This window comes from Quercus suber, unplaced genomic scaffold, assembly GCF_002906115.3.
Source record: "Quercus suber isolate HL8 unplaced genomic scaffold, Cork oak 2.0 scaffold_52, whole genome shotgun sequence".
In the NCBI taxonomy this organism is placed as follows: domain Eukaryota; kingdom Viridiplantae; phylum Streptophyta; class Magnoliopsida; order Fagales; family Fagaceae; genus Quercus; species Quercus suber.
Window position 1 is genome coordinate 1,831,192 of NW_027069517.1, and position 25,174 is coordinate 1,856,365.

Consider the following 25,174-nt stretch of genomic DNA (forward strand, 5'->3'; position numbering starts at 1 on the left):
TCGACTTGATCAAAAATGTTAAACCCTTTCTTGGTGGGGCCAAAATTGGCTTCTTCCTCTTCCCGCTCTGGATCCTCCTCTGTAGCCTCAACAAATCTGTGGGAGGAAGAGGGGATGGCCAAGGTGACAACTTCTGGAATGGAGGGCTCCTCGGGGAACAGAAACCCGTCCTCGGTCACAGTGATTTTCTGTAGCCGAGGGTCGTTCACTCGGATCAAGTGCTTTGGAACCGGGAACGATTTTCTAAACAGGAGTGTACCCCAAGATTTTGTGGGCGGCTTTAACTTGATGGTCGTCTTCGTTTACAAAAACTGACGCCCTTAGTACTTTCTGCAAATCCTCCCTGTTAACCAGGTGGAAGTGGCACTCGAAGGCGTGCGGGTCTGCAGGACGAAAACGCATCCACGTTAGTAACCAAACGAAGCAAATTGCACCAGCAAAAAAAAAAAAAAAAGAAAAAAAAGAAAGAAAAGAGAACTTGAACCCCCTCCTATTCCCACTGCCCCACCTGGTATTCCCTCCGTCGTTGGGAGTGAAGGCCATTGTGCCACTCTCCGGACACGATGAGGAAATTCTCGTTCAGCCCCTTGCTAGACTCAGGGAGGCACTAGATGAGCCGTACCCTGTCATCCCTTGTCTTCAGGTAATACGGCTTGCCCTTAAGGAGTTGAAGGTTGTAACACCAGTTCACGTCGTGGTGGGTCAATCTCAGCCCCATCTTCTCGTTCAAGGCGTCCACACAGCCCAAAATCCTGAAAACATTTATTGCGCACTGGGTGGGGGCTAGCCGGAAGTGCGTAAGGTAGCCCCTCATCACTGGCCCCATGGGGATCCTCATACCCCCTTCGAGGAAAGCGATAATGGGAATCACCACTTCGCCCCCCTCTCTTTGAAAGAGCCACTCCCCATCCTCACAATACCTCAAGCCTACATTGCTAGGTATCCCATAGTCGGCGATGAATTTCTCCATCGCCTCCTCAGTGTAGACATATTTCTTAAATCTACCCATCCCAAGTGATGCCTAAAGGAACTAAGAAAGAACAAATGAAAGAGAAGAAGGGGTAAAAAGGAAGAGAGCTCAAAGAGGGATAGAGCGACTTACAGGAATGAGGAGGAGCTCCTCGGACAGGCTTTTTGTGCTGGAGATGTAAGTGAGAGTTTGGTTGAACTTAGGATAGACGCGCGAGAATTCTTGATTGCAAATAAGAAACAGGAAAAAGCAGTTCGAATGGGTATTTATACCCCAAATCAAGGAGCCGTGCGGGTTTTCCCGCCCATAAATGCGAGGCGAACCTCTACCGTTAGATTGGTAACGCCTCGTTGAACATGAGGAGCACAGAGCCGCCTGAATTTAATGAAGGGCATGTTACGCGCTCCGAAACGTCAGCAATGCGCCTTGGGCAGATGAATAGACCCCTGCACTGACGGGGGATAAGACTCGACTGGACACGGAACAGGCCCGAGGGTGTCAAAATCCTTCTCCCTGCCCGAGGATGCGAGCAGCAAGATTTTGAGGGGCTATTGTAGGGTCAGAAAGTCAGGTAGTCTCGGCCTACTTCAAACCAGGCCTAGAGGCCCATACCGAGGATGCATGTGGGGTCCAAAGATAAAAGTACAATGTCTAGCTCCCAAGGAATAGGTCCGAGGACGACCCCGTTCTCGGACATTCGAGACCTCAAAAATGCACGAGCACCCCACCACCAAAGAGAAGTCTTCTTAAATATCCGAGAAGGAAAGGGCAAGCGCCACTCGTCGACAATGGGAGCACGGTGAAGGAGCAAGTCTAAAGCGAGCTGTCACCTCCCCATTAAATGCCCTCAACTAATGTCCTAGCCGCATTAATGAGGAGGGGATTACAGAACAGTGTTGCCTTGGTTGCCGCAACCCACTGGAAGAACGGGAAGGTGGCTGATGGGACAGGTACTCAAGTGGTGGTCTGGTTACTCAACAAATGTAGGGCTGTGATCAATGGGGAAAGGGTATATAATGTAAGGGATCCCTCTTAAGGCAAGAAGGTTCTTTTCTTTTGGAGAAAAGGAAAAAAGGGAGGAAATTATAAGAACAGGAAGCTCGCTGGAGAAAGGTCGAGGAGCATCATTGTTCACGTTCACCTAAGAACTACCACGCGTGGTCGTTGCACCCCTTATTAGGGCCTAGTTCTTGACCCCGCTCTCTACAAATTAATTGCAGGGCTAGCTGGGCTTGGGTCCATTCCCGTAATACACTGAGAGGCCTGAACCTGGTCCTTACATTAATTATATCAAAAGTTTAAACTATTTAAAAATAATAAAACTAATCTTTTAATTTAACATTTCCCTTTTACGTTATTGTTATATAGAAAAATTTCCATTCAAGTTGACAGTTGACTAGAAGAGAATTTTAATATCAAATTTATTAAAAAAAAAAATGGATTGGTTAGGATGACCGAACTAGATGTATGTATTGAACTATTTTTATTAAATGAAATTAAAAAAAAATTAAATGAAGGGTAAGATAGAGATGATTTGATAGTATAATTAAACATAAATAGTCAAAATAAAAATTTTAAAGCCTAAAAAAAGAATAAAAATGAAAAACAACCCAAAAGGGGAAAGTGTATTTTAGATATATTTTTTTAACCGTTACAAAAAAATATCGTTTCTTTGCAGCAAAATTCACCCGGGTTTGATACGCATAGATCGAACCCGTAGGCCCAAAACACCGACCCAGTAATTACGTCATCGAAATCTAAACCGACATTTTCCACCTTCATCATCTGTGTTGTGTGTTATCTCTCTCTCTGAAATCTGAATCATATACCCGAAACAGTTGAAAACGAAATCAGGAAATGGCGAAATCGAGCGCGGACGACGATGAGCTGAGGCGAGCTTGCGAGGCCGCAATCGAAGGCACCAAGCAGAAGATCGTGATGTCGATCCGCGTCGCCAAGAGTCGAGGGATCTGGGGCAAATCCGGCAAACTCGGCCGCCAAATGGCCAAACCTAGGGTTCTCGCTCTCTCAAGTTCGTTTCTCTCTCTCTCTCTCTCTCTCTCTCTCTCTCTATATCTGATTCGTCGAAAATTCAATTTGTTTTTTGAATGTCGAAAAGCGAAATTGAGTTTCATCTCTAGCTTAAAATCATGAAGTTAAAATTATCAATTGCTGTGATTCTTTTAGATTTCTATGGTTCTTATTGTTTGGTTTTGGATCCTCACTCTCTTGGATTGGTTTCCACATCGATACCAGTGTTAGATATATGTATTGTACAAGTGAAGTTGTAAACTTTGTTGCAGCATTTTAATCAAAATGGGAACCATAAGAATTGGACCGAAATCGTCTCCGGTTTGTACTAAACAGAAGCACTTTAATATTACTTTTAATACTACCAAAGCCTCTGACCTACGTGATTATCTCATTCATCGAAATTCAATTAGTTTTTGAATGTCGAAAGTGAGAACGAGTTTAATTAATAAACTATTATACTCCTGATTGTAATTCTTTTAGATTTCCATGGTTCTTATTGTTTGGATGATTCTGTAAAAAGTTAAAATTTTTAGCTCTGGTGAAATTTTTTTCGCAACACTGGTATTGATGAGGATCATGATGGCACTGGTTAGTTTAAACAGAAGCACTTTAGTATTAATTTAAATACTGCCAATGCACTTTAAGGTAGAAGTTTAGTATATGTGCACTTAACATTAAAGTTTAAAATTGATGCATAATAGGTGTAATTTGAGCTTTCCATCTTGATTGAAAGGTACCGTGAGATTTGGTTACGGTCTGAAATTTATCTAGATAAATGGAAAGTTGTAGATTTGGGTAATATACATATACCCCCACATGGGTGTACATTGTCATATATGATTAACAGCTTATTAAATTGATTCCTAGGATTAGGTTCTGGTATTTAATTTGTGCCGCATTGTTAGTGAATGTGTGTGGTTTGTGCAGCAAAATCAAAAGGTCAGCGGATAAAAGCTTTTCTTCGAGTCATGAAGTATTCAACTGGAGGAGTTCTTGAGGTAAATATCGAATTTTTTATTTTTTCATATTTGGAAAATTTTCAAAATTTATAAGGTTAAGAGTGAATGGGGATTCAGTAATAGGAACTCAAACTCCACCAAAGCCCAGTATAGGTGTGATCATTGCCACAATGATTGTATGTTTAGGCACATGAGGCTGGCTGTGGCAATTTCTAGGCTTGTGTGATCTAGCAAATCTTGCAAGCAATTTCAATTCTGATTGACTCAAATTAAATTGAAAAAGATAGGAAATAAAAATCACTATTAATGAGTTGGTTAATAGAACTATTGAAAATGAGTTGCATCATTTCCTACCTATTCATAATTTTCTGTAAAATTTTACTTTGTTGCCAATGATCTTTTTTATTATAACTTTTGAAAAAAATTTCTTTCATTTGCAGCCTGCAAAGTTGTACAAGTTAAAACATCTATCAAAAGTGGAGGTTATAGCAAATGATCCCAGTGGATGTACATTTACACTGGTAATGTTAAATCTCTTACGTATCTTTGAGAGAGCTCTATATTACATTTGGATTCTGATTATGTATGCACATTCTTTTGTCCTTTAGCTTCTAACCAAACTTCTTATAGGGTTTTGATAACCTTAGAAGCCAAAGTGTTACTCCACCTCAGTGGACCATGCGCAATATTGATGACAGGTAAATATCATGTGAGCAATGCACTCTTAAAAATATTGATGTAGGAGTATAACTCATAACATGGATGATGATGCGGCATTGTGACGTGGCATGAGGGAGTGACATCGTACAAGGCCAGCCAAGCCTAAGGGCTGAATTTCACATGTGCCATATGATAATTGTAGCTAAATCCACATGTGCCAAGTTTGTTGTGGTATTTGAAAATTGGAGGGAAAATTAGTTAAAGGCATGTGCACAAGCTAGATTTTAGGAAGTTTTTAGAAGTAGAAGTCATGCGCTTTATTAAATCTTGCACGTGATTAATATGTTATAATTGTATTCTAGCATGTGATAAATGTTAGTTACTTATGGATGATGTCATCAACAATAGCTAACTCCTAGGCTATAAATATCCATGTACATGCATTGTGAAAAGATAGATTGATTGTAAAATTTCATATTTGAATTTGGATTGAGGTGTGAATTCCCTATCTTTCTCTACTCCCCCTCCCCTCTCTCTCTAGAATCTCTCTCTTTAGAAAATGCAAGTATTAATTTTCTTGCACTATTTTGGTATTATAGCATAGGTTTTTGATTTGATATGCTCTTTTATAGTGTTATCATGTGGCTAATTATTGATTTGGACCTTTTCTTGTAGGAACCGCCTTTTACTTTGTATCTTAAACATCTGTAAAGATGTACTGGGTCGTCTTCCTAAAGTAGTTGGAATAGATGTTGTGGAGATGGCTCTTTGGGCGAAGGTGCGTATGATGATGTTCTTCCTGTTTGATTTTTTATGTGGATTCACAATCTAACAACCCTTTCATTTAATTTTTTGCTGAATAGGAAAACACACCCTCAGTTAGTACTCAAAGGAACCTAACGGACGGGCCTGTTGTGGCAACAGTGACTGAAAGTGACTTGAAAGTGACCGTTGAAAAAGAACTTGTTTCTCAGGCTGAGGAGGAGGATATGGAGGCTCTTTTGGGCACGTACGTTTTGCTTGCATTCTTTGTTCTGACTCGGATCTATTTAATTGTGGCTTATATTGTTGTTTGGTTAATTTGGGATGTCTCATTGATATTTGATAAAGAATGACTATTGTTGATTGTTATTTGGTCAAGTTGAGATATATATCAATTTTACTAGACTATTGAAATTCCATTATATGAGAAGAAAAAGGTTATGAGGTCCTTGACAATTTCGTGCAACTGATATTTGGAAATGGGTTAGACATGTGTGAGCTAGCCAAGGTCTGCATTGACGCCAACCTAGGGTCTGATGAAAGGAGGAAGACTGCATTGATTGCATTCTCTCCATCCTTTCTTGTTTTTAATGGATACACTAATTTCTTGGGGTTCAGCCACTGAAATTCAGATTTCATTTTTGGGGTTCAATGTTTCTTTTCAATGCAAGGTTTTATTTGAATAATCATTGTTAGCCATAGAGATTTTGTATAGAATTTGTCTTGTGATTCTGTCAACATTGGTTGACCCTGTAGTTTTCAAGAAGCATCCATTTCAAAGACGTTTTGTACTTAATGAAAATGCCAAGTGGGCCACATTCTTTTTTATCTCATTTTCTTTTCCGTTGAAGCTTTGCAGGATCTTATTTTATTTTCTTTTAATTGCATTAAGATCCAAAAAGCTTGGTAGACCTAGAGCTTGAGTTGGCTTCATGTTCTTGTTGAAGAAGGAATAGTTGATTGCTACCAAATTTTTCTAGGTTGATGAAGAAGTTGTTGAGAGTTTAGTGTTATAATTTTACTCTTTTCTGTCCTTAAATGCCAATTGCAGTTAGTACTAGAAGAAAGACAAATTGTCACTGTGGCACCACCTTTTTAATTATATTTCTTAAAAAATGATTTGCAGTTATGTCATGGGAATTGGTGAGGCGGAGGCATTTTCCGAAAGGCTGAAGCGAGAGCTTCTGGCTTTGGAAGCAGCAAATGTGCACGCCATTTTGGAAAGTGAACCTTTGATAGATGAGGTAATTTTTGTTCTCATTTTAGAGCACTTGATGAATGGTTGTGCTGTTTATGTTTTTCCTTTATTAAGTCCTTTAAGTTGACAGATATGTATTTTGATTTATTTTTTGATTGTGGGTCTTGCAGGTGTTGCATGGGCTTGAGTCAGCCACAAATTGTGTTGATGATATGGATGAATGGTTAGGCATCTTTAATGTGAAGCTTAGACACATGAGAGAGGACATTGAGTCGGTAAGGACTTCCACATACTTATTGTGCCCGCTATTTATTTGTCTAGCTCGTTGTTATGTGTTATAAAAATGTTTCCTTGCTCTAGCTAGCCAGGTAAGTTAAGTAAATATAGAAATGTGGGGTATTTGGTGGGAGAGGAATGCTCTAATTTATGAAGGAACCGAAAGTTCAACTCAAGACCTGGAACTATCTTTTTCCATACTTTGCTTGGGTAGACAATGGCTTTGAGTGTTTTCACTTTTACTTCCTTGCCTGCTTTACTTGATAGTTGTATTTTTCTTGCATCTTAGTTTTGTTTGTTTTCACATTTACCTCAGCACACTTCCTGTGTCCTTTGGCTCTTTGTAGTTGATTAGTTTCATTCAATGAAGTTTTATTATTTATTTCCAAAAAAAAAAAAAAAAGGTTTCCTTGCCTCCCCTCCTTTCTTCCCAGAAAACATAGCTGTTCATACATATATATTGGTCAAGGCCGTGTTTTGTCTTGGCATTAAAATTTATTTTAATAAGGTTGTTGATCATTCCATGTGTTCTAGTCTCTCTCTCTCTCTCTCTCAATATAAATTATTTATGTCCAATACATGTTTATTTTCACTTTCCAATTATAGTTGCAGAAAAATCTTTTATGGTGGTAATTCTGTTGATAAAAAAAAGCAGTTATGCTGCCACTACTGGATCTGATTTGAATTGCTAAATAATTATTCTGTTAGGGTTTGTTGAAAAAGTGATTGTTCTATATGCCATGTTACTTACACGGCTAATTTTTTTTTAATCCTAAATTCTGTTTTTACTTCTCAATTTTATGTATTTAGCATGATTTTGAAAATATTGTTTACTCGTGTCCAGATAGAAACCCGCAATAACAATTTGGAGATGCAATCTGTGAATAACAAAGCCCTCATTGAGGAACTTGATAAGCTTCTTGAACGATTGCGTGTGCCTTCGGAGGTACTTTCTCCAATTGGACTGCTAGTTTGAGTTTGAACAACTTGTTTTTGGTCTTTCTAATGACATTTCCTTGGTTGTAGTATGCAGCATGTTTGACGGGAGGTTCATTTGACGAAGCCCGCATGCTTCAAAATATTGAAGCATGTGAGTGGTTAACTGGTGCTTTACGTAGCCTTGACGTACCTAATTTGGATTCTACCTATGCAAACATGCGAGCTGTATGTACTCTGTCATTTTCTTTGTTTATCATCTTTTTTCTTTTTAAAAAAAATTATGGGCCAGTAGAACTTTGTTCTAGATAAGTAGGACTAACACAAAAAATATAAAATAAAAAAACCTGCAACTTATGGGTGACTATACTATGCAGCAGCAAATGATCCATAATTTCATCACTACCGTTGCACATACAACACTAATTTTCCAAAATTTCGCCTCTCTTGGTAAGCTTGTTGCATGTCAAAATTCTGTCCCATGCCTCTATCCACATAAAAATGGTAACTCTTTTTGGAGTTTTAGTGCGCCAAATGCTCTTCCAAGGGAAACTTACTCTAGTGGCGCCTCTTAAAGTTTCATAATACAATTGAAAATTGAACTTACCACTAGTAGTCAGCCTCCACCTCAAGCCCTATGTTAAATAAGCAATTCTCCCAAAAGCTTAAGGCCCCGTTTGGTAGAGTTGTTAAACAACTCATTTTCAATTTTTAAACAACATTACACACATTTTCACACACTTTTTCACCCACACGTATTTCAAAAAACTACAAACAACATTACTCAAACTTCTCTACCAAACGGGCCCTAAGTTTTTAGGAAATGATGAATTTAATTACTTAACCAAAATTTATCACTCCCCCTCACATCTGGGCCTAACTTGTAATAAGTGAGGGCCTAACATGTGGGATTTTTAACATTTTAAATGGGAAGTAGGTTAAAGATAGAGATCGAACTTAGGATTTTTTGCTCTGATACCATATTAAATTACCAATTCTCCCAAAGCTTAAGTTGTTAGGAAATGATAAATTTAATCACTTAATCATAATTCTAACGCTCTTCATTTGGGACATTGAAATATAAATTATTTTGAAACATAGATGCTATTGATTCCATTCTCCAATCATTAAAATCATGTATAAATCTAATATTCCTCAGTCGAATTCTCCAACATTCAGTATTTCCAAATAGGAATGAACAGATACAACTCCAGCAACAACTCTTGTTATGCTTGATTTCCACACCATATGCCATGCTAGAACCTTACTCTTAGTCCACCATATACTGAATGTAGGTTGCAACTATCTCCCAACCTGGCCTAATATTCCTCCATAAGCTTTAGTTTACCATAAATTTGATCAATGCTATCAATTCAATAATGAACGCATTTCATGAGACTTTTGCAGCAATTATGCTGCTGAGGTTCATTTGATGCAATCTCTCCAAGGTGTGATCTAAGGAAACTCTAGGAACAATGCGTAGGGAAAACTAGGTGATAGGGTCATAGTTATTTTCCATGGAGAAGTTTTTGGAGAGCTGAAGCACCAAGGGTGAACTAATTTGTTTGGACAGCAGCAAGGGGCAAGATTACTATAGACAACTTTCATAAAGGGTTATTGTGGTTATGGATTGGTGTTGCATGTGTAAAGACCTTTAGTTTCCTACATTTCACACTGCTTTGTTGGTGTTTCTTGGGTGATGCCATAGATGGGATTGAATTGTGGGCATGTTGGAAAGGATGGTGAGGAAGACATGAAGCTTTGGAGAGTTGGATATCGTTCCTTTGTTGATCAAGAATTTCTATATTTGGGAAGTATCATTATCATCCAATAAGAAGGGTTTCAATTTGAAAATTATTCTTCATTGGTTGATGTTGTTTATTTGGTGGGAGTAGAATGGGTGGACATTTGAAGGAAGGGAATTAACGATGGAGGATTTGTAGCAATTATATTTGATTTTCTTTGAGTTGACGAAGGCTGAAAACCGTTTCTTCTTTGAGGTTTCATGACTCTATTGTTATATTAAAATTGCAAAGAAAACATTTTGTTTTTTCCCCCAGATATATTCTTATATACTCCATGTTTACTAGGGTCTAATTGTTGAAAAATCTGGTTTTGCATCTTATACAAAACACACGGCGGAAGCAACAATCACGGATCTACTTCATTCATGAAAGATAATATATAACCTTGAATTATAAAACAAAGAATAAAAAGCGTATCTTGATGCTGTGAAATTCAAAACCAGGACTTGAGAATACCTTTAATCTTCATCTCAATTCCACTTGATGCCTAAGAAGTGTGGTCTCTTAATCGGTTTATTTTTACGTTGATTCTCAAAGAAAGTTCTTCTTCTCCTTGTTGTAGAGAAAAAACTGTTTTCTTTTCTTTTCATCATTCGTACATATTAACTACCTTGGTAGTTACTTTATTTAATAACTCTTATTAAATAAAAATTGATTTAATAACTGTATGCTATTGCCATTGATAAGGAGGCATCTGTAGAAGCCTCTTTGTCAAGGCAGGGGGCGGAGGATAGAAGAAGTTGGGATGTTCGTTTTATTAGAGAATTTAATGACTGGGAGATGGATGAAGGGCTGCATTTTCTTCATATATTGGGAAATAATACTCCTCCAATGGCTATGGGAGACCGGATGAGATGGAAGTTGAAGCCTAATGGGGATTTTGACATCCGATCATATTATAATACATTAAGGGACTCTCCCTCAATTGTCTTTCCTTGGAAAGCTATATGGAAAGCAAAGGCCCCTAGGTGAGTTTCCTTTTTTGTTTGGTGTGTAGCTTGGAATAAAATCCTAACGGGTGATAACTTGAGATTGAGGAAATTGGTTTTTGTGGATTGGTGTATAATGTGCCGACATTGTGGAGAGACGGTAGACCACTTATTTCTTCACTGTGAGACGACCTATCGGTTATGGAGCTTTGTCTTTATAACTTTTGGCTTGCCTTGGGTTATATCTAGATCGATTTCAGAGCTACTTTTTGGCTGGTGGAATTGGTTGGGGAAGCAATCATCTCAGATTTGGAATTTAGTTCCCTTGTGCATCCTTTGGTGTATTTGGAAGGAACGGAATCGGTGGACTTTTGAGGATTTGGATAGTTCTGGTGATCAGCTGCTTGCTTCTTTTAGTGGAACTCTTTTTGATTGGTCTCGGGCATGGGGACTCACGACTAGTGATTCTCTCCCTTCTTTTCTTAGCTCTCTTTCTCTTTGTAATTAATATGCTGATTGGCTTTCTTTTTTTTTTTTTCCTTGATTTCTTTTTTTGTATTTTCTAGGTTTGCTCTATGTTATTCACGCATAGAGTAGCCTTTCGTATATATAACATTCTTACTTATCAAAAAAAAAAAAAAAAAACTTTTTGGGCTTACTTAATTGGGCTTTAGTTTGTGGCTTGAGATGGGACAAAAGGGAACAAATAAGACTCTAGCTCCAATAGGTCTTGAGCTTTTCTGTCAACTCTTGACAAGTCCAAAGTTACCATTAAGTTTATTTAATACCACTATATAAATATAATTGCACTCTAGGCTCTATTAATAAATTATATCCCAAGACTCTAATGATATCATTTGATTCCTTCATGAAATATCCATAGTGAACAAAGTCATAAAGAATTGTTACTTTGTAAACAACTATTTTATCCTTGACTACCCGGTTTAATTTTTTAGTTATTCACATTTATTGAAATCTGATTTCAATAAATATAATCTTTAGTAACTCCTTACTAAAGTGGGCGCCTTGAATAACCAGTTCCCATTAAACTTATCTCAAGGGGATATTTCGTGTCTCTATAAAAAGAGATTATGGATTACATCTTGAGTATATGTGTTTCCTCAACATTACGTGTGGTTACCCAACATACTAAGGTTTTGACTTTGAATATTAGATCTCACTCCTGATATATTAAAGTAACCTACATTTTATGATCGGGTTCACTATTTCCTCAGGATTGAGAGTCTATGAAATTAGAAGTTGTGAGATTAATTATTCAGGTGACAGTTGTTGATTGAATAGTTAATCTCATAGCGGTCCAGTTCAATATGTCTCAACTCTTAAGACACATTAACACATCAACTAGAAGTTTTCACTTCCATGATCAAGACAAACCATCTTAGTTGATGTGTTATAGTCTTCACAGATGAAACGTCCAATTTCATCATTGTCTACGAACTACATTTTGAGTTTACAAGGAACTTGTGATTTACATCTTCTGTGATTAAATCACATAAATCACGTACAATGCATCTCATGGATTATAATAATGTCCCATTAGTTTATAAATAATCTCATCATATAATTAAACAACTTAATTATTTGTAACATGCCAATAAATTGGATTTTAGGGCATAAACTCCAACACAAACCTTTTTTCTTTTTTCTATGAAGTTTGTTACATAGCAAAAAATTTCCAGCACTTTCAATCTTATTCTGGCAAACCCAGACCCGAATGGTGTTCCCATCTTTCCCTCGAAATCCAAATCTTAGAGCCCCAGACCTGCCATCCATCAAATAGCTCCCAAACAATCCCAAAATACTGTTTACTACCAAATAACAGCAAACCCAAACTTAAGTTCTGTTCCTTGTTTTGCCATCAAACCAAAACCCTAAATCCCTAACTTTGACCAATCTTTCTCCACCATTAAATCCTAATCCTAGCCTGTCAAAAGTCCTAAAGATACTTGTTGCCAAGAGAATCCTGCAACCCAACCTACAACTTTCCCTTTACTTCCATCCCTTTGAAATTGTTCAGTATTAGAGACCTTTGTTTTATGTCAATGGGTGCATGGGTTGTATTTACCTATAAACGAAAAGTGTTTACTCTTGATGTGAATGGCAAACTGTGACAACTTATTAGACCTACAGAAGGTCTGTACTCCACAGCAGATAGACCCAGGAATTCTTGCCTCTTTTTTTTTTTTTTTTTTTTTTTTTCATCATTCAAATTTTTAGTTATGAATATGTACCCTATTACAAGTTTCTCTCTAATCTTGGTTCCTACATCAAATGCGAGCATCTTGGCAGCATATTTATAGTAGCTGCCTAGCGGGTAAATGTACCATACCAATTGTGGGATTCAAGAATGAACCCAATTATGACTTAATTTCTTACTCTCATTGTAAATGCCATTCTTTATGACTTCTAGCATAGAAAGTCTTTTGAATATCTTTATTCTGCAAAACTGGCTCATTTTAATGATAGTAGCTGAAACTTTCACAGGTTAGAGAGAAGCGAGCAGAACTTGAAAAGATGAAAAGTACATTTGTCAGGAGAGCTTCTGAGTTCTTGAGCAACTACTTTGCCAGCTTGGTGGATTTCATGATAAGTGACAAGAGTTACTTTTCTCAGGTACTCTTTTTCCGCCACCCTCATGTTGTTTAAATCTTGGAAGTGATCGTAATATTCATTAATTTGGAATTATAAGTATTGCTTCTATGATTTATTGAATAGCGGGGACAGTTGAAGAGGCCCGATCATGCTGACTTGAGGTACAAATGCAGGACATATGCTCGCCTTCTACAACATCTAAAGGTCATTTTGAGACATTGCTGTAAATTTCAAATGCTATGCCAAGTTTTTTTTTTTTTTTTTCCTTTCTTATTATTTTACCTGTTTGAATGTGCAGAGTCTTGATAAGAATTGCCTGGGTTCACTGAGAAAAGCTTATTGTGGCTCCCTTAACTTGCTTCTTCGTCGGGAGGTGAATGATCACAAATCTTTTATAACATCGTCTTGATCTTACTGTCTTTTTAGTATACTTTCAAAATATTTATCCGTGCGAAGGTTGTACAACTAAGTTTCAGTTATGTTTTTCATTAAGTGAAGGCTTAGATGCTATGATTTCTTGTAATCCTTATGGTTTATCATGGGTAGGCTAGGTTTCTGCACCTGTCAACTGGTTCAATATTGAGACATTTGAGAATTGAACCTATCAGTGTGGTTCCTTGGGTTCAGTTAGCGGCCTTGCTTAGTGTGTAGAGTTGTTTCAACTTTTACGTTTGCAGCTGCAAAACTTCAGTTACACTGTCCTTGGATGTTGGAACAATCTTGCCTGCTTTGCTGCACCTATCCTATCTTTGCCCCAACTGGAAGAGTCTTATCCGACAGATTTTAATATCAACGTTTTTTGAAAGAAAAAATATACCTGTAGAAAACATCTTACTCAAAATTGTCAAAACAAAACCCTACTAGATAGATTGGGTATTGTCTTGTCTAGAGGAAGATATTAGCAGCTGGATAGCCTGGATTGGTTATTTTGGATGCCATGACCAATACCCTATCAGAATTTAGGACATGTACAGTATGGCTAACCATAATGGTATAATTTTGTAACGGATGTTGACTACAAAATTGGGTGACAGGCCAACATTTATCAAACATGGTTGAAACTGGGCTAATGTTGCATGTGGTTAAAACTACCATATTACAGTAGTCTGGTATGTTGTACTTCTTTCCAACTGCCATGCTGTCTATACATATGAGTGGGAGTTAGGAAGTTTAGCTAGTTTCCACACAAAGCAAATCAAGTTTCCAGCTATCTCTATCTGTGTAGATAATTTGTCAGTTGGCTCCCAAATACCCTATAAGTCTATAAACACTTTATTGATATGGTCTTTTGTGTCAACTATGTAACCATGGTTTTATGTTTAGTGACTTTGCTGAGTCCTTTGATAACTGCAACTTTGTCTGCAATATGCCTACCGCAAAATAGATATATAGCCTAGTATATAGCATAGCATAAAGACTTCCTATTGATATGCTATAAGGAACCGTCTTAATATGCTCTTCCTTTTATATGTCTTAGGACAATAGTCCTTTATAAAGGAACTTCAAAACTTAAAAGGAAAGAATCATTTCTTGAAGTATTACATGCTATACTTGGCTAAAATCTAATCTATTTAAACAATATGAGATAGACCCAACATCCTAATTTCTGAATTTTAACAAAGTTTAATTCTTAGGTTTGTGACCAATCTTTCTCAACTAGACTAGACAACAAAAAACTCTATTGATGACAATAACTCTACATCATTCTAAATGATTAGAATGTCATCAACATACATTTAGAGATTTATTATTTTATATAGCTTTTACACACATAAGGCCTTTTAATACTTGATCAAAATCAAAAAACTTGATTGCTTGATCAAAGATGATATTTTATGATTCAGATGCTTGCTTTAGTCCAAAATTGAACTTTAAGCAACTTGCATACTTAACATTACTGGTTTTTTGCTATGAACAAGTCTAGTTACATCATATAGATGTCTTCCTCAAGATTACTACTAAAATAAGCTTTCTTGATATCCATTGCCATATTTCATCCAAATGAAATATAATGAATAAGAGAATCTAGATAGAGTCAAACTTGACTATTGGTGAAAAAATCTTTTCATAGTCGAACAATTTCTTTCTGAATAAATCTTTTTGCCACTAGTCTTGAAGTTTTGCACCTCAAATCTATCAATCTCATTTTCTTGTAGACCTATTTGAAAACAATAGGCTTAATGCCACTAGGTGCCTCTACAAGTTCTAGACTTCAAATAGAATCTAATTCTATTCACATAACCTTGATCCAGTGATCCATATTCATATCATCTATTGCTTGTACGTAGGACCGATGATTAAATTCATATCCTTATGGAATGACTTCAAATGTTTATTCCAAAAGTATGAATCTATTTGATAATCCTCCCACTACTATATTGTACCAGTGTAATAGTTATCTACAGAATAATGTCTTGTGGTGTATCTAATACAACCATCTCATTTCTAAATGTATTTTATAGTTGTCCTATAACAAATATTGACATTTTTCTTCTAGAGCAATCTACCTTTAAAAGAGCCCTATTCCTCTTTTATGTATGCACTGACTTGAAGAAGTCGTTGGAACTTTATTCCTTTACAAAAAGGAGCCCTAGATCATATTATCCTCTAAATAGAATTCATAGACTAGGAATATAACAAAATAATGGTTCTAAAAGCCCATCTTTTACCAATCTTGAATATCATTTAGATTAATAAGATCTAGACATAAGTATCAAAACATACAATACCAAAGTGTTAGGACATATGTGTTCTCATTTGTCAAGAACATATGTCACTTATTTATGTAAATTGACTAATCTTTTGACAAAACGCACTCTACTTGTAATTGGGTAGTTCTAGATGTTTTTAATACCTCAAGAAACAAGGTTTCAAGATCAAGTGTTGAAGTCATCAAGTCTGTCCAAGAAAAATCAAGCTGAAGTGCAAATTCATTAAAGCTCAACACTTGCTCGATAGCTACCTCGACACCTGATCTGATTTCCTTAGGATCTGTGAATATGCTTTTAGGCCTTTTTTTCTCCAAACCCTAAACATATAAAAGGATTGTTTTAAGAGCCGTCAAAATGTACGCAAGTTGTAAAAGCATTGAGCAATCTCTGTTCAAGCAAATTCTGATCAAAGACGAAGTTCTTGACCTAGTTCATCTTCTCTGAAGAAGTTGCTGTGTATTTGCACCAAAAGGTTTTGTGGCCAAGCATCTTCCTGATCTTCATCGTGTAGGATGAACTGAAGAACTTTGCAGCCAACCTTTCCTTATAAGTTGGTGTTTGAAGTCACGTACTGGGATCCACGTATTGGTTAGTCACGTACTTGGGAGTTGTGCATCAAAGGTGGGAACTGTCGGTACAGATCAAGTCCAATTGGGTATTGGGGTAAGGGTTCAACTATAGGTTGGTAAGGTACTTGGGATTCCTTTACTTATAACCGCTTGATTTGATAATAGTGGAGTTTCGGGAGTGGTGACCTGAAAATCACCCAGCGGGGTTTTTGCCGCGAGGTTTTTCCCCATTCGTAAACAAATCACCGTGTCATTTAATTTCCACTATATATTTAGTTTTTGGTGATTTGTTTGTGCTTCCACGCAATTGCATGATAAATTGATTAATTAATAACTTGGCTAAGTAATTAATTGGTTTAATCACAAGGGGTCATTCAGATTGCGGCCTATCACAAAGGATGGAAACTTTCTCTTTAAAAAGTAAAACATGTAAATTTTCATCCAGAAAACAATCATGGACTATGCTTAGCTTTACCAAAATAGAAACGCTTTCCTTTTGGTCATACTTTTAAGTCTAATTTCCTTTTTGGCAACTACTGGGGCAACTTGTTTGTCCAACTGTTTGGTATTATAATTCCTCTTCTTGCCACCCTTACCTTTCGGTCTAGGCTAAGAATTTGAATTAAATCATATTGATCCTAGCCTTAGTTTTTAGGATGTCTTCCATTACGTAGAACTCACTCATCAATTCAGATAATATAAAAAGAATTTATTTTCAAAACTATTTAAGTTGATCAAATGATTCTAACAAGGACTTGTGGATCATATCCATATGAGATTAACATTTAATCTCTACATCCAAGAATTCCAATTCATTTGAAATAAAATATTTACATAAAATGATATAGAATTGGAACTCCTTAAGCCTTTCTTAGCACTTAATATGATTCATACCAAACATCTCATTTAGACTTAATACAAAGTCTAAGTCTAGTACTAACTCTTACATCTCATGTTGTAGCACAATTGAGATAGAAGCCAATGTAACATTTTAGCATTCCAATGGAGACTATGATCACATCATAAGCATTCTTCCATAAATGCATTATATATAGGAAATTATGACAATGCTGAATTGAAATATATTTATGTACTCCAGCTCCTTCAAGCACCATGTCCAAAATTATTTCTTAATTAATGTGATTCTATTAAAATAGTAGTTAGAAAACAAAAATTTATGACACTTCAATTTGAGACTATGAACTTAGATACCAGGACATTATATTTTGCATCCATAACCATATAATATGGAACCCGAAAACCATACTATACTAGATGCAACGACAACCTAATCCCGCAATTAATATTCCTTGGAAGCGAGGTCATACTAATCACTATTATTAGGCGAGAATTATTCTCATTATTAATATTATCATAGTAACTCTTACCAAACAAAAATAATTTTCCGCTTTTCCTTTAGCCTCTAAGTAATAATGACATAGCTCCGTAGGGAGGTTAGCATTAAACTTAGTCTAGTGTACAGCATTGCCTAAAATCTATATGAGTCACCAAGTAACTCCACGAAAGCGTGGTCGTTCTCAATGTAAAAACACACTTCATCCATCATTAAGAAGAAAAGAAAAATGAAACTATTAGCCGAAAACTAAAAATGCAACCTACAAAATGAACCAATTTAAGGCCTAATTAGTCCAAAATGGACAAAGTAAACTGAAATAGACTAAAGTGGATTAAATGGATCAAATGGTACTGAAGTAAACCGTAGTGAACCAAAATAGACCAAAGTGGTCCAAAATTGACCAAATTGGATGGAATAGTATACGGATCGACGTAATATTTATTGTTTCTATACTAATATGACTCAAAATGAGAATAGCAACAATATATGTTATGTTTTAGCAATGTGTGTATATATATATATTATCAGGAATGAAAAAAGTACCTCCAATCCATCATACCCCTAACTTGCGTTGCTCTTGCTTTGTACGCTTTTTTCTTGCCCCAAAGAGTGATGGGAAAAGGAAAATTCAGCCTAATCCAATCCTTCGCCTTGCCCCGTTTCCACCCATTGCTAAGATTTTGTTCTACCATCAATTAGGCAGGTGTATAATACACAATAAAAAGGGTGTGTATGATAGTATACTCGTATACTTAAGTACATGTTTTATTTTGTTAGGACATATGTGGTTCACTTGTTAAGAACATATGTCATTCTTTTATGTAGTTGGCTAATCTTTTGACAAAATGTACTTTACTTGTAATTGAGTTAATCTAGGATGTGTTTAATACTTCAAGAAACATGTTATTCAAGTCTAGTATTAAAGCCATGAAGATTGGACCAAGAAACAAGTGAAGAAAAGCTGTTCATTAAAGCTGGACAGATAGCTCGACACCCGTGGACAGATATCTCGATAGCTGCTCGACACCTCTCGACAGCTGGCTATCTATCAATCTCTTAAGGTGTTTCTTATCGCAATCTCGACACCTTCTCGATAGTTGGTGGATTGATCGAGAAAGCTCCTGTCCCTTCGACAGCTTCTCGACACCTCCTCGACACCTAGCTATCTATCAGAATTTTCAGATATGATTTTTGGGCTAGGCTTATATATTTGTGTAGGGTTTCTTTTCTCATAATCCTAAACCTATACAAGGCTTATTTTAGAGGCTGTCACATAAGAGAATACAAGGAGAACATATGCAAAAGATGACCAATGCCTTATTCTCTCTGAAAAAAGCTACTGCGTTTTTGCGTCTTAGGGTTTTGTAACCAAGTGCTTCTTGATTTTCATTATTGATGAAGTGAAGAACTTTGCAACCAACTTCTTCTTCCTCAAGTTGGTGAGTGAGTCACATATTGGGATTCGTGCAAAGGAATTAGTCACGTATTGGGATCCGTGCAGCATCAAAGGGTGACGTTCATATATTGAAGAGTTCAGAAGTTCTAAAGTAGTAGAAGGTTTCTGCTGTGAGTTCGTCTATGGGGATTGTAGAGTCTAGGGACAAAGGTTTTGTACTAGATTTGAAACTTCTCTTTACTATAGTGAATTGCTTTTCGGGAAGGTTTCCCCCTAGGTTTTTTTACTGTGAAACTGGTTAGTTTCATTGGTTTTCCTAGGTCATCATATCTTGTCTTATTTATTATTTCTGCTACATGATTTTGACATGATATTGATGTTTGTTTGTTTTTAACAAGTTTTATTCATAATAAATCTAATTAACAATTTAGATTTAAAACTTGTTAATTCTATTAACTGAGGTCTAAATTTTCCAACAAGTGGTACCAGAGTGGGTTCACTTTGTTTGGATTAATTTCCTGAGTATGATCCTTGACCCCCATTATCATGGATCATGGACAATCTCTTTTGATTCCTCCTTTATTTGATAGAACTAATTATGCATACTGGAAAGTTCGTATGAAAGTGTTTTTGCAAGCTCTAAGTGAACAGGTATGGCAAGCTGTTGAAGTCGACTGGATTAAGTCAAAGGAATCGCCGGTGGATTAGGATGATGCAACAATCATAGCGGTAAATTTCAACAGTAGGGCCTTGAGTGCTTTGTTATGTGGGATGACCAATGAGGAATTTAAGAAAATATCATCCACGAAAGTTGTCAAGGAAGCATGGACTATTCTTGAGACCACCTATAAAGGTACCAAGGCAGAAAAGACTGTGAAGTTTCAAAGATTCACTAGCAGTTTTGAAGAAACAAGGATGAAGGAGGATAAGACCTTTGATGAGTTTTTTGCCAAAATCAAGGATATTGTGAATTCTGCCTTCAACCTTGGAGAATGTATTGCAAAATACAAAAATTTTAGGAAAATCCTTAGGTCCGTACCTGAAAGATTCCATGCCAAGATCACTGCCATTGAAGAAGAAAATGACATTAATCAAATTCCTTTAACTGAGCTTGTAGGGAACCTTCAAACCTATGAGATTGGATTAAGCTCAATGGGAAAAGGTGGAAAGAGCAAAAATTTGGCTCTTAAGGGTATAGAGGAAGAGATTGAGGACTCTGAAGATGAAGATGAAAGTGAAGACGAGGATGAGGATCTAACCTTCATAACTGATGAGATTATCAAACTTCTTCAGTTTAAGAAAAAAGATAAGAGCAAACCTTCTAGGAAACCTAAATCCTCTAGGAAGGGCAAGAATGAGAAACCCCTTATTAAATGCCATGAGTGCAAAGGTTTTAGTCATATGAGAATAGAGTATTCAAACTACCTCATGAAGGAAAAGACTAATAAGTCAATAAAGGGTTGGTTGCTACTTGGAGTGATACTGAGGATGACTCTTCTGATGAGTTTGTAGATGAATGTCGTCACGTTATGGCCTTTGTTGCCTCAACCGATAAGGTGATTGTGGAGAGTGCTAGTGACAGTAAGGATTTTTCTGATGATAAAGTACCCAAGAAGTTGACCCTTCAAGAAGCCTATGATAAGCTATGCACTGAATTCATAAAATCTGAAAAGACTTCTCATCTTTGTAGAAAAGAGTTGAATGAGGTAAAAACTGAAAAAGCTGATCTATTAGTCAAACTGGATAAGACTACAAGTTTAGTTGAGACTCTTATTGTGGAGAATGCCTTATTAGAAGAGAAGGTCAAGAATCTTGAGGTTGAGCTTAGTCAAGCTAGAACTCAAATTAAGAGGATGTCTAGTGCAAAGCTTGATGAGGTATTGAGTGCTCAAAAGTCTAGTTTTGATAAGACTGGCTTAGGATATGCTGTTTCCTCCAGCCCTTCCTCTTCCACGACTTCTGGATCAAGGACTGTCTTTGTGCTCCAATCTGAGAAAGGTGATAAAGGTATGAAATCCAAAACTGTTTTGGCTAATTATAAATCCTTTGTTAGACCTCATATTTGTCACCATTGTGGTGCTTCTGGACACATTCGCCCTAGTTGCTTTAAATTGTATCCTTTTAAGCAATTGTCCAAACGGTCACAGGTTTCCTCTCAAGTACCTACACTCTTGTTTGGAGAGTTATTAAAAGTTTTGAGCTTTTTAACTCAATTTTAGGAAAATCTTAATTCTTCTATGTCCTTTAGTAGACATACTAGGACACATGCCTTTTGATCTTCACGGCCAAAGACTCGTGCTGTGTGGGTGAGAAAGGAGCCTAAGACTTAATTATCTTTTCTGTTTGTCCCCTGCTTTAATTCTTTCTATCTAAAGTAGGACTCTCTTTGCTTGATTTCTTATTTGCTTTTGGAATCATGCTTTTATACATATGCATCTTTCTTTCATGCTTTCATGTTGTTTGTCTATTTTTGTTTGGTTGTTTAGTTTTTATTTTTGTTTTAGTTTTTATTTTTGTTTTGTTTTCAAAATAAAAATAAAAAGGAAAAATTAGAAAAATACAAAAACAGTGTGCTTGTGTACATTGGTACTTGTGTACCTTGGATGGCCATTGAAACAAAGTTTTCTAAACTTTGTATCTTCTATTATTTAGATGAGCATTTTTATGCACAACTAAGCAAGTGAGTTTTGTGGCTCTTGTTTGTGATGAGTAAGATTAATTAATCACTTGTACTTAACACTCATATCACTCTTTTTGACGGGTAGGACTAGAAAATCCTAAGAGAAAAGTACAAATAATCATCTCACCACTGTTGTCCGCCAATCATAATATGACACCTATATGCATCGGCATAGCAAAAGTGCAGTGTCAAATGCTTAACATCTTGGGTATTTCTTTTCTCTCTCTTATATGCCCATGCATGATATGCTAAAATAAAAGAAAATATGCAAAGAAAATAAAAAGCAAAAAGATAAAAAATTCTTTAAATATGATTACAAGCGTGTATTCTAGGAGATGTGGGAGTTATAGGATGTAGCTCGAAGGTGATAGTTCCCATCAAACAGTTATGATTGTGTGTGAGTTAAAGTGATTTTCTCATATCTCAAATCGTCATAACATGTATACACATATGCAATCTTGCGATGTTTTTCACACACAACATGCAATATTCTTTGCTACTCTTAATACATGTGCAGGTACAATGTGATTTGGCCATAACAAGATTTTACATGTGTTAATGTATGCTCACTAAACTATCTTGACTTGTTTTTGAAAAATAAAATTTGGTTAGACTTGTTTAGTGTGTGTGTGATGACTTGCATAATTTAGCATAATTTATCACTTCTCAACTTTAAAATTTAGTCTAATTTTATTTATTTTTGTTAATTTTAGGCTTCATTATTGTTATTTAAATTTTATTGCAAATTTGAAGAAAATGAAGATTTATTCAAATAAAAGAGAAAAGGCTAAAGCAGAAAAACGCTGAAACAGAGCAGCGTTTTGGACTGAAACAGAGCAGCGTTTTGGGCTGAAACAGAGGAACGTTTTGGGCTGAAAAAGGGCAACACGTTTAGAAAGAAAGAGAAGGCGCTAAAAGAAAAGAAAGGAGGCGCTAAAACAAAACAGAAAAGGAAAAGAAAAGAGGCACTGAAACTGAGTAGAGGAGAATACACTCTTTGCTGGACAGAGAGGCCGAAACTGAAAAGGAGAGGCTGAACTGAGGGGATGACGCTGAACAAAAAAGGAGAAAGTAGCAGAGATAGAGACAAGATATTTTCTTTGAGCGTCCATTTTTCCTTATAATCTTCTTAGAAAAATTATGGTGAATTCGTTTATGTTGAGTTTAATTTTCAACATGAACTAAATTTTCTTTATTCTAGGAAAACGGTGTAATCTAATTCTGAACTATGCCTGCTTTTCTATGTTAATTTGAATTAATTCTCTTCATGTTTGTCTGATTTATTCTGAGCTTATTGCTTCTAATTAACCGGCCATTAATAAGATGATTTTGGTCTTGTGATTTGCTGTCGAAAGAGGGAATTATAGGATAGATCTTGAATATTTCGGCATAGGTAAATATAGAGATTGAAAGACTTGTATGAACCTGTGTAGTATTAAAATCATTGGTCTTAATGCTTTCTTGCTTTATTAAATTGCATACTCTTGTGTAAATTGATGAACAAGAATGTTTCCAATTGATTGTCGAAAGAGGCTTTTGGATGTTTTTTTAGAGATTGCTAACAAACAAAGAGAATTAAATTTGATTAGCTAGATGAGTAAAGCATAGTGAGGGATTAGGTGAAATCGATTTCCTAGAAGTTTTCTTCCCATTAATTTGATTTTCGAGCATTATCGTTCTTTTCCTCCGCTTATTTTCTTTAAATTGATTTTATTTTAAATTCCCATTACAAAAACCTTAGTGACTTCTCTAGATAAAATCGAGATTAGCATAATTTTGGTATTTGTCAAAAGTAAGTTACCAATCCTTAAGGATGATACTCTTCTCATCACTTTACTATAAAACTACGATACTCGTATGATCTAATCATGCTTTGAGAAATATCAGGAAATCAAAAGTTAGTTGCCTGATCATCCAAAAGACAAGCATGTTTGGATCTCCCTTTTTTTTTTTTGCAAGTTTTGCTTACTTTTTGCATAGTTATGTTGGAGTCTTGAAAATCTGGTATTTTTAAGGAAGGAAACAGAGTCTTATAGCTCATAGTTAAGGTTAGATATCTGGTATGCAGAGATATTGAAGGCTTAAGATTATTCCATTTTACGTCGGTTTTCCAGGCACATAAATTTAATTGGTTGGCCAATTTCTGCACGTGCCTTAGCCCTAAAATCTTTTTTTTTTTTTTAATATTTCAATAGCAAAAAGAAAAAAGATTTTTGTTATTGAATTATAAAAAAAGAATAAGAAAAAAAAGAAGAATAGATAATTCAATTTTTGTATGTGCCTTAGCCCTAAAATCATATTAACAGTTAGTACCTATTCCTGTGTGATTAAAAAGTAAAAAATAAGCTGTGGGATGCAATATCAAGAAATAAAGATTGCTACTCAGGCCATCTCATTCAATTGGTCTTCCACTTATTAAAAAAATGCTAAATGATATGTAGATAAAAACACTGAGTGTGTACACTTTGCTACATTTATGGAGTAGTTTGCATTGTCCAACAAGGCTAATGAAGGCCAATGAGCTTTAGCTCAGTTGGCATGTCCTTCCCTTATAAAGGAAGGGTGGAGGGTGAGTTTATGTGTTCAATTAGTTCAATACCCACCAGGTGCTTGCATAATTTACCAATAATTTTTTTTAACAAGATTAACAGGTTTTTGCAGTTGTTATTGTTGTAAAGGTTATCAAAAGACTAAGCAAATGACTGTATATTCCCCGAATTTTACCAATCACTGGTTGTCTGAAGGAATACACAGTGATGAGTTAATGCCCTTTAATAAGTGAGGCTTTATTCTTCTCTTATATGTATGCATGCATGCACACACACACACATCTCTTAGATGCTGTTTCATCTATCTCTCACCTATGGTTTCTCTAAGATTCATACGATTTACTCAACGCTCCAAGTTCTGTATTCTCCCCAGGATTATCGGAGTGAAGGGACTTCAGCTGCAGAGTGGAGATCGAGTACTGAGGTTCTCTTTCAGCCAGATAATCCAAGTAAAGTCCGAAAATTCAAGCCCTCTTCAGATGTTTCTTTGACATTGAAACCTTAGCATTTCTTTGGATGGAAAAGGTGAATTTCTTTTGTTACCTTTGAATTCTTTTCTTGTTATAACATATCGATTATTGGTATGGTACGCGGGTATATTGTATAAATTGTAGTGAAGATTAAATTTAAAGTGCAATAGAACATGCAGGAAAGAAATTTAAAGAATTGGCTTATAATACTATACAAATTGCACCGAGCAAACATACTTTAATTAATAGAGAATTGTAATGATTTTGGATTGTACTTGGATTTTTTTTTAATAAATATTG

The 25,174-nt window shown here is 36.0% G+C and overlaps 1 protein-coding gene across 1 annotated transcript; it reads left to right on the forward strand.

The window, feature by feature from the left end:
* Positions 1 to 2,632: 2,632 nt before the first annotated feature.
* On the forward strand, positions 2,633 to 13,566 carry LOC112017191 (exocyst complex component SEC3A). Its single transcript, XM_065772009.1, has 13 exons — positions 2,633 to 3,002; positions 3,932 to 4,002; positions 4,404 to 4,484; positions 4,594 to 4,661; positions 5,299 to 5,401; positions 5,487 to 5,632; positions 6,512 to 6,629; positions 6,754 to 6,858; positions 7,704 to 7,805; positions 7,886 to 8,023; positions 13,035 to 13,163; positions 13,266 to 13,346; positions 13,441 to 13,566. The coding sequence occupies exons 1-13, from the start codon at positions 2,828 to 2,830 to the stop codon at positions 13,549 to 13,551; spliced, it is 1,428 nt and encodes a 475-aa protein (XP_065628081.1). The 5' UTR covers positions 2,633 to 2,827; the 3' UTR covers positions 13,552 to 13,566.
* Positions 13,567 to 25,174: the final 11,608 nt, after the last annotated feature.